Source organism: Siphateles boraxobius, unplaced genomic scaffold (assembly GCF_051911475.1).
Source record: "Siphateles boraxobius isolate OS27281-9 unplaced genomic scaffold, OSU_SipBor_1 24, whole genome shotgun sequence".
NCBI classification, from domain to species: Eukaryota; Metazoa; Chordata; class Actinopteri; order Cypriniformes; family Leuciscidae; genus Siphateles; species Siphateles boraxobius.
The window spans coordinates 18,562,171-18,579,751 of record NW_027508855.1 but is presented as its reverse complement, the minus strand read 5'-3'; the positions used below and the strand labels follow the sequence as shown (position 1 = coordinate 18,579,751).

Sequence of the window (17,581 nt, the reverse complement as noted above, 5' to 3'; positions counted from 1 at the left end):
GCTTCTTGTTTTAGTAACTCAAGTTGGATGGGAAAACTTAAAAATCTAGCCCAACCAGAGTAACATGGCCTCACAGAGCTAATCCAACTGGATTGGCCTTTGTGTCTTTCCCAGAGTGCACTGATTTCACAAGTTTATGGCTGCTTTGAAGTGTTCATTCATTTATTCAGATATCTGTTAGCATGCATAGCATATCCATCGGCACATGCAGCAACAGAAATCACTGGTGTCACTGGTGAAAAAGATTTTTCTTCTATATACACTGTAAAAACTAATTTTCTTAATCAACATATTCATATTTAACATATAGCACAAAAATGTTAATTTTTTTTTTTTGAGAATAGGTTATATCTTGAATTAAATTATTTTGATTAATAGTATTTCTGATATTTTTCTTATTTTATAATAAGTGTATTATTTATAATACATTTATAAATGTATTTATAATATATATTTGTATCCTATTAGCAAATAGTTTTTTCTTATTTTAAGCATAAATCTATAACTATATTTAGTTTCCTCAGTTTTATGCTTCGCCAGTATACGTTGAGAAATATAAACAGTAGATATATTCTCTGAAAACATTTTATAATCTTACACGATTTTGCTTCTCAAGTAAATACATTTTATCTTAAGCGAGCATGCATTCTGTTTAAATACTAAGAAGATCTTATGAAAAAGGTTTTTCCTTATATAAGGTTGTTATGGCATCCACCGATACTGACAAACTGGTAAAACTAACCAGGCAAACCATCTTCTAAGTTCCAACTAAAGTCCTAACAGGTGCTATGTGACAAGTTTGCAGAACAAGCTATTCCTTTGTTTATAATGAAAGCAAAAATGCTGAATGACACATAAAAGTGTCATCTAAGTGACTATTTATTTACTTACTAAATCAGAACAGCAAACACAGAACATACAAACAAATATTTCCAGAGTGCACATTGATTAAACAATCTGAAAAACCTTCGACCACTTCATGGGCATTACATAACACTTTCCTTATCTCACTTGTACTGCATTTATATTGATGCTCAGATGTTTCCTCATAGTTCTGGGCTTTTTTTTTTTTAATTTTTAGCTAGCCACTGAAGTGAACAACATAATGTGTGGGAGAAAGAAGCTTTAGGGAGAAACATAAATGCAATGCCACCCAATTTGAAAAAGGCCAAACACAGCAACAGAAAACTCTCTTATTAAAAAAAACGTCTCGGTTACGTATGTAACCCTCGTTCCCTGAGTAGGGAACGGAGACGTTACGTCGGATGACGACGAATGGGGGTTTCGCTTAGAACACCTATCGACTTCGAGTATTACAAAACGAGCCAATGGCGATGAAATGCCATGGGTCTGCGGAATTTGCATAGCGTATCTCCGCCCCACCGCGTGGGTATAAAGGAGGACGCCGGCAACATGCAGGTATGTCTTCGCTGAGGAGCCGAGACTGAACTCAGGCGTCTGCCCAGCGGTACAGCGGAAGTGGCAGGGAGACGTAACGTCTCCGTTCCCTACTCAGGGAACGAGGGTTACATACGTAACCGAGACGTTCCCTTTCGTAGTCACTCCGAGTTACGTCGGATGACGACGAATGGGGGTCCCCGTGAAATCACGCCACCTTCACAGCTGTCTTCCAGTGCCCTGCGAAAGTCTGATCCCCTTGTCGTGATACTGGCACAGACGAAGGAGTCCTACTTAACACAGGAATACCAAGGTACACTGGGAAGCATATCTCAGAGGAGATATGCCGCAGCATGCCTACCCGTAGGGAGGACTTAAGATACACATATGGCCGGAGGGCTACATATGGGTGAACACTGAAGTGACCAGCCCGAGGGGTGGCAACTTTCAACTCCAGGAGGGCAAGATGGCTTGCCAAGGGAAAGACACATGCTCAAGGAGGCTTACAGTGGAAATACACATGTGGGGGTTACTCAGGGAGGAACCATGCACACGGAGGCACCTAGCCGACGCCCAGGCAATAGACACTGGCGCCAGCGTCAACAGTGCAGGAGGAACTCAGGGCTTCAAAGAGGAAGGCTCACCTAAGGAATAATCGCACGTATCCAGTCCGTGGAGTGGAATGGCGAGCAAGCGAAGACACCTGAGCGGGTCCAGCACGAGAGGACACAGGCTCCACTCGGAGATTATAGAATCTGGCGAATGTGTTGGGTGTCGCCCAGCCTGCAGCTCTACAAATGTCTGCCAGCGAGGCGCCATGTGCTAGAGCCCAAGAGGAAGCCACACTCCGAGTGGAGTGGGCTGTCACACCAAGGGGGCACGGTCGGCCTTGCTGTTGGTAAGCCAAAGCAATGGCGTCCACTATCCAGTGAGACAACCTCTGCTTTGAGAGAGCCTTTCCCTTCAGTCTCCCACCATAACAGACAAAGAGCTGGTCTGAGGTCCTGAAACACTGCGTTCTGTCTACGTAAGCGCGGAGAGCGCGTACTGGACAGAGCAGTGCCAAGGCTGGGTCTGCCTCCTCCCGGGGCAGCGCTTGCAGGTCCACCACCTGGTCCCGGAGGGGAGTGGTGGGAACCTTGGGCACATATCCAGGCCGGGGTCTCAGGATCACGTGAGAGTGACCGGGCCCGAATTCCAGGCACGCTTCGTCAACGGAGAATGCGTGCAGGTCCCCTACCCTCTTGATGGAGGCCAATGCAACCAGGAGCGCTGTCTTCATAGACAGGAACTTAAGCTCAACTGGTTGCAGAGGCTCAAAGGGAGCCCTCTGCAGGGCATTTAAGACCACTGAGAGGTCCCAAGAGGGAACGAGAGGAGGGCGAGGAGGATTCAGTCTCCTCGCTCCTCTCAGGAACCTGACGATCAGGTCGTGCTTCCCCAGAGACTTACCTTGAACTGCTTCGTGATATGCGGCGATAGCGGCCACATACACCTTCAGGGTGGAGGGAGACAGCCTTCGCTCCAACCCATCTTGCAGGAAGGAAAGCACGACAGAGATCGAGCATCTCCTGGGGTCTTCTCGACGAGAAGAGCACCAGTTGACGAAGAGGTTCCACTTCAACGCATAGACATGTCCCGTGGACGATGCTCTAGCGGAAGTGATGGTAGCCGCCACCGCTGGTGGCAGGGAACTCAAACCTGACTCGTCCCGTCCAGGAGCCACACGTGGAGCCTCCAGAGATCGGGTCGAGGGTGCCAAAGGGTGCCCCGTCTCTGAGAAAGGAGATCCTTCCTCAGAGGAATTGGCCAAGGAGGTACTGTCGCGAGGAGTACCAGTTCGGAGAACCAGGTCCGGGTGGGCCAATACGGCGCAACCAGAATGAGCTGCTCCTCGTCCTCCTTGATCTTGCACAAGGTCTGTGCGAGAAGGCTCACTGGGGGAAACGCATATTTGCGTAGGCCCCGCGGCCAGCTGTGCGCCAGTGCATCCGTGCCGAGAGAGCCCTCAGTCAGGGGATAGAACAGGGCGCAATGGGTCGAGTCGTGAGAGGCAAACAGATCTATCTGTGCGTCCCCGAACTGGTCCCAAATCAGCTGAACCGACTGGGGATGGAGTCTCCATTCGCAGGAGATGGGCCGAAACCGTGACAGCTCGTCGGCTGCAAAGTTCCGATCTCCCGGAATGTAGATAGCACGAAGGGACCTCAGGTGCTTCTGACTCCATAAGAGGAGGTGGCGTGCGAGTTGCGACATACGGCGGGAGCGTAGACCACCCTGACGGTTGATGTACGCTACAGTCGCGGTATTGTCTGAACGGACTAGTACGTGTTGACCCCTGAGCAACGTGAGGAAACGGTGCAGGGCAAGGCGTACTGCCAGCAACTCGAGGCAATTGACAAGCAGAAGGCGCTGGGGTCCTGTCCAGGAGCCCGCGGCAGCATGTCCGTTGCACATGGCGCCTCAGCCCGTGGAAGAGGCATCTGTGGAGACAACAACATGCCTGGAAACTCGTTCTAGGGGAACACCGGCCCGTAGAAACTGAGGTTCCACCACGGGGTGAAGGTCTGACGACAGGTCGGAGTTACTGTAACTCGGAGCGTGCCATGATGCCATGCCCACCTCGGGACTCGATCGCGAAGCCACAGCTGAAGCGGTCTCATATGAAGCAATCCGAGCGGCGTTGCCGCAGCTGCAGATGCCATATGCCCCAGGAGCCTCTGAAACAATTTCAGTGGGACCGCACTCTTGTTTAATGGCTGAGTGGAGAAGGCGACCAAGTCCATGCCGAGAAAAGAGCTCCCCTGCACGGGGCAAAGTTTACTCCTTTCCCAGTTGACCCGAAGGCCCAGACGAGCTAGGTGCCGGAGCACTGGGTCCCTGTATTCACAAACCTGGTCTCAGGAGTGAGCTTAAGACAGCCAGTCACCGAGATAGTTCAGGATGCGAACCCCGTGCTCCCATGGAGGAACAAGGGCTGCCTCAACAACCTTGTGAAGGCGCGAGGAGACAGGGCTAGCCCGAATGGGAGAACAGCGTACTGACATGCGCGCGCCCTGACAGCAGAACGTAGGTACGGTCTGAGTCGAAGGAGAACGGAGACATAAGAGTAGGCGTCCTTCAGGTCGATCGCTGCAAACCAATCCTGTGGCCGCACACATCCAGAAATGCGTTTGGCCAGGAGCATCTTGAACGGCAGCCTGAGAAGGGAGCGGTTCAGATGCATAGGTCCAGGATTGGCCGTAACCCACCAGACTTCTCCGGGACAATGAGGTAGGGACTGTTAACCCGGACCTCATCTCGGCTGGAGGGACAGTCTCAATCGCACCCTTCGCCAGTAGGGAGCAACCTCCGCTCTCATGATAGGGGCATAGCCACCGACGAAAGTGGAGCGGACTCCCGTGAAGACGGGAGGAGACCGTGCGAACTGAATCGCATAGCCGAGCCGATGGTTCGCACGACCCAGCGGAACAGATAGGGAGCTCTAGTGCAGGCTCCCAACTGTGCCAGCGGAGTGAAGAACCACAGACGTCCCCCCGGTGGTGCAGCGAAGCGGAAATGACCAGCCCAGACGAGGGCGGCATAGCGGCCCGGTGTGGGGGCAAGGTCATAACCGCACCCTGACAGAGGAGGCCAGGGAAGGACCAGCGTTCCACGGGGGCCTGCTCTGTCAGGGGTCTGGCGACAGAGGGGGACAGGGGCGAAACGGTCCGTGGACGGCACGCCGTGTCAACCACCTCTGGGGCAGAGGGGGAAGAGGAGAGCACGGCTTGTGGGCGGCGCTCTGTGTCGTCCGAGAACTCTGTATGCTCAGAGAGGAGAGAGTCAGTTCTTCCTGAATAAGGATTCTTCCCCAGCCCTCCACCGGGGAAAGGAGTGGCCCTGCTACCAACTCCTGGAAAGAACTGAGTCTCATCTCTGAGCAGCCCATCTCAAAAGTGCCGCTTAACCCGGCGTTTAGCGGGGTGCGGGGCTGGAGAGGGCTGAGGCATCCCCCTACGGTCTTCCAGAGCCAGGCCCGGGTGGACGGGCGGGGTTGGAACCGTGGGAGGGAGCCTTCGGCGGTGGGCAGACTGAGGGATCTGAGCGGACGGCGGGCCGTCGGGCAGAATAACCTCAATCTGCTCACGGGCGGTTGAGAACTGTGGGCAGAAGCACTCAACCGCACCGCCGAAGAGGCCGACCTGGGAGATGGGGTGTCGAGCAGACGGGTCCGCCCGACATCTTGCACATCAGACCGGTCAGCCCCAAACTGGTGAACATCACCTGACTCCGAGAGCGTACGGCCACTTTCGTCGCTCGGAGAGCAAGGTCAGTGGCGGCGCGCAGCTCACTGAAGAGCCTCGGGTCAGTCCCGCCCTCCTGCATGTCCATGAGCGTCTGGGTCAGGTAGACCAGCAGAACGGTCATGGGATGCAGTGAGGCAGCTGCCTGTCCTGTGGCACTATAGGATTTCGCCACAGATTACTGTGACGAAAAGAACTACAGGCTTGGACGGGTGCTTAGGATTGCGCCGGGAAGCACTCTGAGGACACAGTAGCATGGCAACAGAGCGTTCAACCGGGGGAACCCCAGTGTACCCATGGGCAGCGGCCCCTGAGGGGAGGAAAGGCGGATGAGACCAACGAGAGGACCCGTGAACTCATCATGCACGTCCGGGAGGAAAGATATTGGGGTATGCCGTGGACGCGTCGGCGGCCTCACCCAAAAACCAATCGTCCCGGGAAAGCATGGCCATCATCTCCGGATCAGACTCAGGCACAGCCGTATGCACACCAAGGGGTGGCAGCTGTGAAGAGTCGTCATTTCCAGAAGAATCAAGCCCACCTAGTGATGCTGCTACAGACACAGCATCATCCTCTGTAGCTTCAAATGAAAACACACGGGCCACCCGTGGGTAGACTCGTGGAATCATCAGTTCGCTAGCGGGCACCGTCATTAAAGAGGGGGGGCTGGGGCGTGGACACAGAGTCGGCGCCTTGTTCCAGACCAACACCCTCAGGTCACCCTGTCCACCAGCCGAAGATCGGGTAGTGGATGAGGGGACTCTCACTCTTGCGAGTTCACCGAGTCTCGACCTATATATGACGCGATGATCACGTTCCCAGAGAGAACATGAGTCATCCACGAGCGCTGTTCAAGCATGATCAAAGCCCAAACACACTAGACAGCGCTCGTGCCCATCAGAGTCCGATACCAGTCCGCTGCAACCAGAAATGCACGGGCGAGCCGTCTTTAAAAAGACGTGCCGCGTGCGAGCTCTTTTATGAGAGGAGAAAAAAACTCCGCGATGTTGAAGCGCACAGGGAGACACACACACACTGGCAGATCACTGCACAGATCAGCAGGCACTGTGAGCTCGCTGCAGATCGCCGTCACACCAACACCGGAGAGAGAAGCTCGTCTCATAGAGCGAAGTCAGAGATGATTGTGGAGTGAAGAAATATTCTTGGCTCCGAAGCGAAAACATACCTGCATGTTGCCGGCGTCCTCCTTTATACCCACGCGGTGGGGCGGAGATACGCTATGCAAATTCCGCAGACCCATGGCATTTCATCGCCATTGGCTCGTTTTGTAATACTCGAAGTCGATAGGTGTTCTAAGCGAAACCCCCATTCGTCGTCATCCGACGTAACTCGGAGTGACTACGAAAGGGAACTGTTCTTATATATGGCTGACATTCAACCTACAGATTTTGTAATTACAATCCTATCACACATGTGCCTACAATTTCCAAGTAAATCCTTTAGTGTGTCATAAAATAGTACACCAAAAGTGTCAGGATGGTATGTAATTTCCACTGGATTTTCAAAGTGTTGAATCATCCATGAATGCTTTATGAGCTAATACTACTAAAGATCAAAAGTTGATCTGGTTAGCATGGCCCCATAAACCCAGGCTTGTAGATGTTGCAACTACATTATCTGGAAGCATCTTTCTCCATTTGACAGTGATTCAAAAGTAGCCATGTGAAAATAAATAATTTTACATAATTTTAAAGTCTCACCATTTAAAGCCACATCCCAAGCACACAATTATAATGTTCTCATTATAATTTTATATGGCTTATATGACAGACTTGCACTGCACATGTCAAGTCAAGTCATCCTCATTTATATAGCGCTTTTAACAATGCAGATTGTTTCAAAGCAGCTTTACAGAGATAGACATATAATTTAAGGTAACAGAGATAGGTTTGGTTTTATAGTTGCTCTTGAAAAATGTTTTTTCCAGCTAAAGTTAATTTTGATTGATTCACTTCCGTCTAAATGATCATTTGTTATTAAATTAGGGGCCGCTAAGACGACACCGTTCTCTCTAAACAGACTTTAAACGTGAACCTGTGATAGACGCTGATGGCGTTCACATGCGCATTAAGAATTGATTCTATAGTTATGTGCGTTTGAATATATGTGCGCAGGTTTGTAATTCCTTACAAACCATGCCTAAACAAACTACTTGTCTATAAATTTTGATGCAGAATTTTTATTTTTTCTTATCACTTTGGGTAGGTACGCGATCCGAAATATTCCACAACGCTTTATCTGTAGAGTGGTATAGGGATCCTCCATAGGGAGAGGCTAGTTGGCACTTCAGCACTGCATTGTCATCAGGTCCAGGCGAAAGTCCTTCGTCAGATCTGGAAATGGCCTGGATCCGGCAGGCTGCGGGAAAACCGAAAAAATTCCACATGTTGCACTTAACTGTATTTTCCTTTTTTTAAAGTGATTTCAATCATATTTCAAGCAATTTAAAACCATCACAACAGTGTGCAGCTGAAGGAAATAATCCATTATTTATCGGCTTTAATATATTAGACATATTTTCTTATTGGGTTGATATTGATAACTTTAAACTTGAACATATATCGTTGTTCGATACCGATACCGATATGGTGGCCGATATATCGTGCATCCCTAACCAACATTCTTCAAAATATCTTCGTTTATGTTTATTTCAAAATAAAAAAAGTCATACAGACACATGAAACGACACAAGGGTGAGTAAATGTAAATAACTAGAATTTTCATGTTTTGGACAATATATCCCCAAAATATTAAATTATTATTTTAATGAAATGATACTCTAAATAAGAAACTAAAACTGCCGGCAGGTGGCGTTAAATGTCTAAATGAGAATGTCATTGAAACATTTATTAATTCGATTAGTTCAAGCGGCTGATTCATTCAGGAATTAAGTAAATAGGTGTGTTCAACTTGAAGCAGCGATGCGCAAATGATTCGAAAGAATATGGAGTGTCTGCTCTCTAATCGTTCTTGCTGTACTTTGATGTCATACACCATTCGTTCAGCGCAAGTCGAATACACCTTTATGAATGGGCCATTGAATCATTGGTTCTCAAACATGTCAATCTCTTCCAAGCATGTTTATAGTAACATCCTAAAGAAGTATATTTATACCACTGAGATCCCACAGAGGTGTTTCTCTTTTGTTTTCCTATCCAGGTGCAGTGTGTAGCCATGGCTGCATGGGTGGAGGCGACCACAAGGGAAATTGGCCAATCGCTCATTAACCCAGACAAACCTTCAGTTTCAGTCCCAGGAGACACAGAGAAGCCAGCGTTGAACCTGAAACCTCACCTCACAGCCAAACCATTTTCCCTGCAAAGGAATGCAACCGTCCGCCCGATCCGGGCCCCCAAAACCAACTTCAGCAAACAGCTCCATCGAGCCGCCTCTTCTGATACACTTCTGAATACCACAGACACTCATGCTGGTGGTCTAGAAACATCAGACTCAAATGGCACTGTAAATGGGTCTGATCAAAGTGCAGCTCCTAAACCCGTCCCGCTCAGCCCAAAACCTGACTTACAGGCTAAGCCTAAACCAGAAACTACTAAGAGTCCTGACGCAACTGGTTCTAATGACCAAACTGGTCCAAACTCAAAGCTTGATGTAACCGCTGAAGATATGAAGAACGTTCAGCTCAGGAGCAGAGCAAAATCCATTGGTTCTCGGGATCAAAAGATTCTCAACCAGAAGGAACATGGAGCAGCCGATGTAGACGTCAAAGTGCCTTCACGATGCTGGCCAGCTCGAAACCGTCTCTCCGCGGATCTGACCTCCAAGTTCCAGTCACCGCCTCAGCCCGATACTGTGGGGAGAGATGTTGAAAGCAGCAAGACGGAGAAAGAGGAGCAACCACTTTCTCCTTCAGCAGTGTCTGAGCCCAAGTCTCCGGTGGAGAACGAAGAGGCGGGATGCAGCATTAAAAGACGGATCACACTCCTCTTCGATCGATCTGCAGCCTCTCAGTGCAGGGACACCATCAACAAAAGAGACATCACACCTGCTGAAATATCTATTGACATTAAACAGAGAATCCAGAATCTGAGCTTGGACACGCGCTTGCCGTCCACTGGTGCTCCTAAAAGGTTAGTGAAGCCTGTATTCTCTCTTTCTCCGTTTGACCCTCAATAAGTATTTCATAATATCTGTGTTTCCTAAGCACAACACATTCTCTATGCAAGAGCATTAACAGATATCAAGGCTCAGTTGATAGAACTTGAACTGTCAATTGATCTTGCTCATCAAATTTTATGTCTTGCACACTAAAGCATTGCAAGCAAGTCAGATTTATTTATATAGTGCTTTTCACAATACACATTGTTTCAAAGCAGCTTTACAGAAGGTCACAATGTTATCTTAATACCTGTATGCCTTTTAGTTGCATTTAGAAGAATTATATAGGTGGTAATACAGTATAGTTTAGGATTTTACAATGATACAACCAATCAAGATGCTATATAATATATATTTCGCTCTACGCTAGTATGTGTACAATTTTTTTTTTGTAATTATGATATTTGTATCACATCAGTAGCCTAGTGTTTCGAATGTCAATTTACATTTTTCCATGCATATTTCCATATTTTGTTTCACATACTTCCTACTTTTTGTTTACGTATTTAAAACAGTCTGAAGCTAAGAACATTTAGTCAGAACCGCAAGTAAATTACATGTTATTTTATTTAGTAGCCTAACTGTCACGGGTTGAATGGCTGCAATGAAGCGTACAACGATACGGATATAACAGAAAACTCTTTAATACAATATAGCTCAGAAAAACACAGGAGATCTCAGGAATTAGAATACAATTCCACATACAACGTTAACATAAATGAGATCGAACACTTAACAAAGGAAACTAAGGGCTTATAAACACAGGGAGTATAATTAAGGGAAAATAGAACAGGTGTTAATGACAAATTAAAATCCATAGTAACTATGAACAGCGGGAAAACAGAACAAGAAACAACGAGAAACAAACAGAAAAAAGACCTAAATGTTACACTAACATTTAGGTTTTGTAAATCACTAAAATAAAAAAAAATTCTTTAGAATTTCATCTCTATTCTAAGCAACACAAAAAAAGTAATTGACAATTTATTCACAATCATGCTTAAACATTTTATCTTTAGTAAACATTACAGAAAACCAAATGTTTGAGTTTGCAAAAGAGCTGCATGATTGAGGATAAATTGTCTGACTTTTTTTTCTATGTTGTTATCTAGCTGACTAACACAGCAATAATGTGTTAAAAAAAACTACAAACCAATCTGTAACATTTTCCATCATATTTTATCATTTAACTGCAAAAGTGTGTTTATGAATTTATGCTGTTTATGAATAATCTAGCTGTATAATTTCCCACTTTTCCACAAATTTAATAAGAAAATATTACATTTAATAAAATAAATAAAAAAATTCCTACATTAAAAACAACAATAAGTTTTTAACAAGTTAATAAGAAAACAAGTAATGAAAGTTTTTGCATGCAGATTTTTTAAGTACATTTCACACTACTTAACTAAATTGGCCAGTTAAAGTTTGTTGAGTAATTTTTACTTAGTTTAAGTTTACTTTGCAATATTCTGTTTGAAATACATTTTACCCAAAGCAGTATAACACTAAATGAAGCCATGATTTTAAAGTGTATGTGTCACAGTTGTGTTTCTGTCTGAGTCTTGCTTTCATTAGTCACATATCTTTGTTCTGTTTTCCCGCCACTCCTATGTTTTCCACGGTAACCTCCATTAGTTGTTCTGTCACACCTGTTTCCTCGTTAGTCTTGTCAGCTGTGCCTCGTTTCCCTGATCTGTTACCCTATGTTACAGTTCTCAACGGGCCTGAAAATTACAACCTGACCCGACCCGGCCCGTAGCTTTTAAAGCCCGGACCCGATGTAACCCGACACATCAACATGAATTATCTGCCCGAACCCGGCCCGTGGCCTGGCGCCGATTTTCTTTTTTTCTCATACACGTATTATCATGACCAGCAGACGGGAATTCAAATCAACCTTTAATGTTCACGTATTTAAAAAATAGCCTACAAACAATACAAACAACTGAAACAAACTTTAAATATATAAATAGGCTATAAACTAAATATGCCTCAAATAAAAATCTTCTGGACGACCCTGTTTTTTTGCTGTCATATTATATCAGCACCTTGCATTTTGAGCATTGCACATAACCTGTAGAATTTCCATCAGAATCAAGCACCACTCCAAACACTTTCCAGACCTCTGATTTTCCCACTCCTGTAGTAGCAAGGGTGAATTGCGGCAAGTTTACTTTTCACCAACTCCATCTTCTTCTCCAGGCTTAAGGCGTGCACGCAGTGGCGTCAGGTCTGCCCCCGCGATGCACGTTTCACGCAGCAGCCAGACTTTCTTTACGGTGAACAGCAGCGATGATTAATAAATGTTTTTTTTTTTCACTGAGCGGAAAAGATTAAGCCCGAGGTCCGACCCAACCCGAGTAATTTGCTTATATTTTCGACCCGAACACGGCCCGAACCCGCGGGTCCTGTAGGGTTTGTCGGGCCGACCCGGCCCGTTGAGAACTCTACCCTATGTATTTAAGCCCTGTGTGTTGCCTTGTTCATGGTCCGATCTCCGTTGTAGTAAGGGGGCTTTTACACTGGGCTCGTTTGCTCTAGTCCGAGGCCGAGCGCGATTGTTCCCGGCGGTGTGTGTCTGTGTGTGTATGTGTGTCGCATAAGCGGTCTTTCCGCTGCTTGCAAGTGACTCTTTTGAGGAAATCATTAATTTTTCCATTAATTTGTTGCCCTGATTGCACACACTATGCGCGAATACACTGCAGACTCAATCTTCATCACTTACGTGTGTTTTGTTTAACTTAACTTTATAATAACTCTATACTCTACTTCCTGAACAAGTGCGCACCCGAGTCCATGTTGCTTTCACATACACGCGAACCGCAGCACGGTTCGGGAGCAACCGAACTCAGACCACCACCTCCAGGTAGTCTTGGGTTCGGTACCCCAGTGCGCACCCGGGTCCCATGACAGCGTTCACATTAGCTATTTTTCATGCAAACCGTGCCCCGTTCTGAACTAAACTGCCAGTGTGAAAGCCCTCTTAATGTGTGTGAAGCTGTGAACCTTCTACCCGTCTTCGATGTACCTTTATGATTTATATTGCGAGTAAAAGTTTGCAGACCAGCCCAAATGGACGACAGGGCTAAATTTGTCGCAATTGCTCAAGAGAGCACAGAATTTTTCTCCTTTATGGAGAACTCTGTCCGTCGAGCCGTCACTAGCCCCCACGATGATGAAGCCCTCAAGCTGCTTTTCTGGATCGGGGCCAATTTCCACCAGGCCATCGACCTCCCAAACTGTGTTCCAGGAGTTTGATGAGCGTCGCGTCCCGATCCAGAGAACAACCACCAGCAGCCGTCGGGACCACCCTTCCAGAGTCTCGTCCCGTCGAGACCACCCTTCCAGAGCTTCTTCACGTCAAGCCTGCCACGCCTGATCCCTCGTCTCCGGCCAAGATGGCTGCCGCCACGCCTGATCCCTCGTCTCTGGAAAAGATGGCCACCGCCTCGCCGCCCGAGCCCTCAACCAGGATGGCCGCCGCCACTTCAGAGCCTATTCCTGTCCCAAGACCTGTTCCTACTCCAAGTTCGGTCCCCGAGCCTGAGTCTTCTGTCCCCCAGCCTGAGTCTTCTGTCCCCTAAACAAAATCGATTTCTGAATTCCTACCCAGCCTCCCTCTCCCGCCTCATCCCATCTGCCACCTCTCAACACTTCTTCCTCCACTGCCTGTCAGCCCCTCAGCTCTTCCTCAAACCACCTTCGGGGAGGTGGGGTCGCCGTGGGTCTGCCAGCCTGCAGCTCCAGCCTGGTTGGTGGATACCCGGTCTCCGCCTCCGACCTCCGCGACCAGAACCCCGTCGGTCCATAAGCTCCACCTTTGCTCCTACCTCCCTCAGCTCCAGATTTTTTAAGTACATTTCACATATGGAATTAAGTAAAATCTACTTAACTAAATTGGTCAGTTAAAGTTTGTTGAGTAATTTTTACTTAGTTTAAGTTTACTTTGCAATATTCTGCTTGAAATACATTTTGCCCAAAACAGTATAACACTAAATGAAGCCATGATTTTAAAGTGTATGTGTCACAGTTTTGTTTCTGTCTGAGTCTTTTTTTCGTTAGTCACATATGTTCCTTTGTTCTGTTTTCCCGCCATTCCTATGTTTTCCACGGTAACCTCCATTAGTTCTTCTGTCACACCTGTTTCCTCGTTAGTCTTGTCAGCTGTGCCTCGTTTACCTGATCTGTTACCCTATGTATTTAAGCCCTGTGTGTTGCCTTGTTCATGGTCCGATCGCCGTTGTGGAAAGTGTGTGTGAACCTTCTACCCATCTTCGATGTATCTTTATGATTTATATTGTGAGTAAAAGTTTGCATTGGAACTTTTGATTCTTCGTCTTCTTCTGCCTGCACCACAACGTGACAGTATGCTTTACCTAGTACATCTCAGTAAATAATACAGTAGATATTGTGTTGACAACATACTGTAAGTAATGTAAGACACATGCCTTTGGTGTGAGAGACCCGGGTTCGAATCCACTGTGAGACACCAATTTTTCCCTGAGCAAGACACTTAACCCCTAGTTGCTCCAGAGGCGTGCGACCTCTGACATATAGCAATTGTATGTCGCTTTGGATAAAAGTGTCAGCTAAATGAATAAATGTAAATGTGAGTTAAACTTAAAATGAACTCCAGATGTCCCAAAACAGCATGTTACTAAACCTAACATCAAAATCAATGATAAAACAATGATAAATACAACTGTGAACATGCAACCTTATTAATTATTCATGCCCCACTGCATCATGGGAACACCAGTAAATGAAAGTTGAGTAGGTTTAACTTAGTTTTATAACGTTGATAATTTAATTTCTACAAGCTTAAATTGAGTACTAACTTATTCAGGTAAATTTTACACTTGTACATTTATTTACTTCACCACAGAATCACTTTTATCAGTGAATGCATAGCTAAAGATAAAAATGGACCATTATTTGTGGTGTGGGCAATGAAAATATTGGCAGGAATGTCAAGTATGTATGTTTATGTTTTTGGCCTTACGTTGTCCTTACTTTCAAAGCTGTAACATATTTCCAAACTCTTCTATTTGCAGTCCACCATATGAGGAGACGAATGAGAGATCATCTGGAAGAGAAACAGAGAAGGTTCCTGTTGACAAACCACCAAATACACCAGAAATCAAGAACTCTGCTGCTAGTGTGGAGAACGCAGAAGAAGAGGAAGACAATGAAGTTGAAGAAGACAAGGAGAACTATGTCACTGTTCCTGTTAAACAAAGGGTTAGGATGAGCATAGATGCGGAGAAAAAGCAAAAGGAAGAAGAAGAAAAAAAGAGAAAAGATGAGCAGTTAGAGAAAGAACGACAGCAGCAGCAGGAAAGGGGAACACTTTTGGAGGAGGAGAGGAAGGCAAAAGAAATTAAGAGACAGCTAGAGGAAGAGAGAAAACAAGAAGAGGAGAGGCAAAGGCTGATGGAAGAAAGGAGAAAGCAAGAGGAAGATTGGAAGAGAAAAATTGAAGAAGAAAGAAAAGAGGAGGAGAGGAGGAGGCAAGCTGAAAAGGAGAGGGAGAGACAACAAGAGCAGGAGAAATTAGAAAGAGAGAGGCAAATTGAAGAGGAGAAAAGGAGGACTGAAGAAGAAAAAGAGAGACAGAGAGAGGAGGAACAATTGAGACAGGAGAATCTAAAGAAAGAGAGAGAAATGGAAGAAGAGAGGAGAAGAATTCAGGAGATGGAGAGACAGAAAGAAGAGGAAAGACTGAGACAGGAACGAGAAAAAGAAGAGCGGTTAAAAAAAGAGAGAGAAATGGAAGAAGAGAGACGAAGAGTTCAGGAGGTTGAAAGACAGAAAGAAGAAGAAAAACTGAGAAAAGAACGAGAAATGGAGAGAATAAGGAAAGAAAAAGAAATGGAGAAAGAGAGGCTGAAAGAGGAGGAAAGATTGAGACAAGAGCAAGAAATTGAGAGAATAAAGAAAGAAAAAGAAATGGAAGAAGAGAGACTGAAAGAGGAGGAAAGATTGAGACAAGAACGAGAAAAAGAGAGATTGAAAAAAGAAAAAGAAATGGAAGAAGAGAGGCGAAGAATTCAGGAGGTGGAGAGACAGAAAGAAGAGGAAAGACTGAGAAAAGAACGAGAAATGGAGAAAATAAGGAAAGAAAAAGAAATGGAAGAAGAGAGACGGAAAGAGGAGGAAAGGTTGAGACAAGAACGAGAAAAAGAGAGAGTAAAAAAAGAAAAAGAGATGGAACAAGAGAGACAAAGAATTCAGGAGATTGAGAGACAGAAAGAAGAGGAAAGACTGAGACAGGAAAGAGTAAAAGAAGAGCAGTTAAAGAAAGATAGAGAAATGGAAGAGGAGAGACTGAAAGAGGAGGAAAGATTGAGACAAGAACGAGAAAAAGATAGACTGAAAAAAGAAATGGAAGAAGAAAGGCAAAGAATTCAGGAGATGGAGAGACAGAAAGAAGAGGAAAGACTGAGGCAGGAACTAGTAAAAGAAGAGTGCTTAAAGAAAGAGAGAGAAATGGAAGAAGAGAGACGAAGAGTTCAGGAGATGGAAAGACAGAAAGAAGAAGAAAAACTGAGAAAAGAACGAGAAATGGAGAGAATAAGGAAAGAAAAAGAAATGGAAGAAGAGAGACGAAGACTGCAGGAGATGGAGAAACAGAAAGAAAAGGAAAGACTGAGAAAAGAACAAGAAATGGAGAGAATAAGGAAAGAAAAAGAAATGGAAGAAGAGAGACGAAGACTTCAGGAGATGGAGAAACAGAAAGAAGAAGAAAAACTGAGAAAAGAACGAGAAATGGAGAGAATAAGGAAAGAAAAAGAAATGGAAGAAGAGAGACGAAGACTCAAAGAGATGGAAAGACAGAAAGAAGAGGAGAGACTGAGAAAAGAACGAGAAATGGAGAGAATTAAAAAAGAGAGAGAAATTGAGGAAAGAAAAAGAATGGAAGAAGAAAGACTGAGGCAGGAAAGAGAGAGAGAAAAAGAGAGACTAAAGAAAGAAGAAGAAAATCTGAGAAAGGAAAGAGAAAATGACAGACTGAAGAAAGAGACGGAGATGGAAAGGTGTAAATCAGTAGAGATTCTTCGAGAGGAAGTTCCTACGAGTTTTGATTTAATATCGTTTGACGCGTCTGAACCGGCAGCTTCTCAGACTCTCGTCTCCTCAGTCTCTCCTCAACTCACCGAAGTGCTTTACGACGACTTTTCAGTGAAACCACGAAGATGGGGAACCGGAGCGAGACGTTCCTTAACACCGTCTCCATCCAGAGAACCTGAGCAGAATCTCCAGCCAGAACCACAGGACAATGATCCTGGATCCCAAGGACCATGCGGAGAACGGGTAAATGTGGAGGACCTGATGGGATTTGAGCCTGAAGCTTCCAGTCCACAGAACTCTTCCTGTAAACACACAACTTTATCTGAGTCCAAACCAGAGGATCTGCTGGTGCCAGAAACAGAATCTGACGAGGTAAGACCAATTCAATATTGGAATATTGTTTATTTATTAATATTGTGATATATGTTTTAATAAGGGACATTGATTTTATCTCATGTAAAATAGTGTTCTTATGAGGTAAAACAGTCTAAACTCCCTTGACCACAATCACTGTAATACATAACTTATTGCTTTTATCAAATGGTGCCAAGATCATATTATAAAATGCACCAATTTTCAAGATGTTAAATTTCCGAGGCATAAAAGCAAAAAACATTGTCAAAATATTTACATTTAGTAATAAGAGTATTATTACTATATTACTTAATATAATTTATAATATATAG

The 17,581-nt window shown here is 45.4% G+C and overlaps 1 protein-coding gene across 2 annotated transcripts in view; it reads left to right on the top strand.

Moving 5' to 3' along the window:
- tnks1bp1 (tankyrase 1 binding protein 1) overlaps window positions 1-17,581 on the top strand; it is a 37,668-nt gene that overhangs the window by 1,615 nt on the left and 18,472 nt on the right. For both annotated transcript variants that reach the window (XM_077241798.1, XM_077241799.1), the window contains exons 2-3: window positions 8,865-9,793; window positions 14,879-17,267. In XM_077241798.1, the coding sequence (XP_077097913.1) occupies window positions 8,880-9,793; window positions 14,879-17,267 (3,303 nt within the window). In that variant the 5' untranslated portion in view covers window positions 8,865-8,879. The remainder of the gene's footprint in view (window positions 1-8,864; window positions 9,794-14,878; window positions 17,268-17,581) is intronic.